At 40.1% G+C, this 1,837-nt stretch overlaps 1 protein-coding gene across 1 annotated transcript; it reads left to right on the forward strand.

Moving 5' to 3' along the window:
- Positions 1–325: 325 nt before the first annotated feature.
- LOC132301327 (uncharacterized) lies at positions 326–1,482 on the forward strand. Its single transcript, XM_059798591.1, has 3 exons — positions 326–760; positions 851–1,076; positions 1,148–1,482. The coding sequence occupies exons 1-3, from the start codon at positions 326–328 to the stop codon at positions 1,480–1,482; spliced, it is 996 nt and encodes a 331-aa protein (XP_059654574.1).
- Positions 1,483–1,837: the final 355 nt, after the last annotated feature.

Consider the following 1,837-nt stretch of genomic DNA (forward strand, 5'->3'; position numbering starts at 1 on the left):
TTTTTCATATGCTTTTCTTTTTATTAGTGGTATCAGAGCTAGAGAGAGAAAGTGAGAAAAGAAAAGTGGGACTTGAGAGTTGCCAAACAAAAAAAAAATACAGTACGTGAGATAGAGAGTGATATAGCAGCAGCTTTATTTCTATTTCATCTGTTTTTTTGTAGCAGCAGCAATGGCCTCTGAAAATAATTTTGTGCAACCTGCAATTCCACGCTTTGCTGGTCACTATGACCATTAGAGCATGCTAATGGAGAACTTCTTAAGATCTAAGGAGTATTGGCAAGTCGTTTCAGATGGAATAATACAACCAGCAGCAGTCACGACAATGACGAAAGTGCAGAACACGGAGATAGAAGGGCAGCGGTTGAAGGATCTCAAGGCCAAGAACTATTTGTTTCAAGCTATTGATCAGTCAATCTTGGAAACAATTCTTTGCAAAGAAACTTCCAAGCAAATTTGGGATTCCATGAAGAAGAAGTACCTAGGATCAGTAAGGGCGAAGAGGCAGCAACTTCAAGCACTTCATACGGAGTTCGAAATGTTTCGGATGAAATCGGGAGAGTCGGTCGTAGACTATTTTTCTCGAATGATGGCAATCGTTAACAAGATGCGTATCCATGGCGACAAGATGGAGGACGTGACTGTAATTGAAAAAATTCTTCGATCACTGACGCCGAAATTTAACTATGTGGTTTGTTCAATTGAAGAATCAAAGGATCTGGATGATCTTTCAATGGATGAGCTGCAAGGTTCATTGTTGGTTCATGAACAAAAATTTAAACAGCAAGAAAATGAGGAGCAAGCATTGTAGGTCACAACTAGTAATAAATTTCAGCTCCAAATTCAGCAGGCCGAGGAAGAGGAGGAGGCGGAGGAAACAAGGATCAAAGAAGCCAACAACAATTCCAACATCAAAAGTCTGAAGATAACCAATTTCATGGTTCTCAATGGAGAGGAAGAGGACGAGGTAGCAACCAAGGACGAGGCAACCACCAAGGACGAGGTAGTCACCATTCAACCAATTTCAGAGCAATGTCAACAGACAAGTCCAAGGTCGAATGCTACAGATGTCATCGGTATGGCCATTATAAATCTGAATGTCGAACAAATTTAAATATAGAACATGGTGAAAAGTCTAACTTTGCAGAGAAGGAAGAAGAAGTATCCTTGTTGATGATTTGTCGTGCAAAGGAGGAAACCAACAAGAATTTATGGTACTTAGATACTGGCTGTAGCAATCATATGTGTGGAGACAAGTCTACATTCTCTGATTTGGATGAATCCTTCCGTGATGATGTGAAGTTTGGAGACAATTCGAAAGTCTCTGTTATGGGAAAAGGAAAGGTAGCTATCCAAACCAAGGGAAATTCCATTCATACTATCTCTAATGTTCTTTTTGTGCCAGATTTAAAGACCAATCTGCTTAGTGTGGGACAGCTGCAAGAAAAGGGATATGAGATTTCTATCAAAGATGGAGTATGACGAATTCAAGATGCAAAAGTGGGCTTAATTGCTCAAGTCAATATGACGATAAATCGGATGTTTCCACTTTTGCTCCACAACACCACTCATTCATGCTTCTCAGCAAAATTGAAGGATGCAGCATGGCTATGGCATTTTCGTTACGGGCATCTAAACTTTGGTGGACTCAAGACGTTACAGCAGAAAAATATGGTGAATGGCCTTCCTAAAATTGACTGTCCTCGACAAGTTTGTGAAGAATATGTTGTTAGCAAACAACATCGTAATCAATTTCCACAAGGAAAATCATGGAGAGCAAAGAAAGCTTTAGAGCTGGTGCATTCCGACCTTTGCGGGCCAATAAATCCATCTTCTA

The sequence above is a fragment of the Cornus florida genome, unplaced genomic scaffold (genome assembly GCF_030987335.1).
Source record: "Cornus florida cultivar Cherokee Brave unplaced genomic scaffold, ASM3098733v1 CherokeeBrave_3.0.0_Hap2_Chr03, whole genome shotgun sequence".
In the NCBI taxonomy this organism is placed as follows: Eukaryota; Viridiplantae; Streptophyta; class Magnoliopsida; order Cornales; family Cornaceae; genus Cornus; species Cornus florida.

Bases quoted from the DNA above. Each gene is read 5' to 3' on its own strand.
- LOC132301327 (XM_059798591.1), top strand. From the start codon at position 326: ATGACGAAAGTGCAGAACACGGAGATAGAAGGGCAGCGGTTGAAGGAT. The intron at 761-850 runs GTTCATGAACAA...CAAATTCAGCAG, and splicing joins AGCTGCAAGGTTCATTGTTG to GCCGAGGAAGAGGAGGAGGC. The intron at 1,077-1,147 runs GTATGGCCATTA...CTAACTTTGCAG, and splicing joins GAATGCTACAGATGTCATCG to AGAAGGAAGAAGAAGTATCC.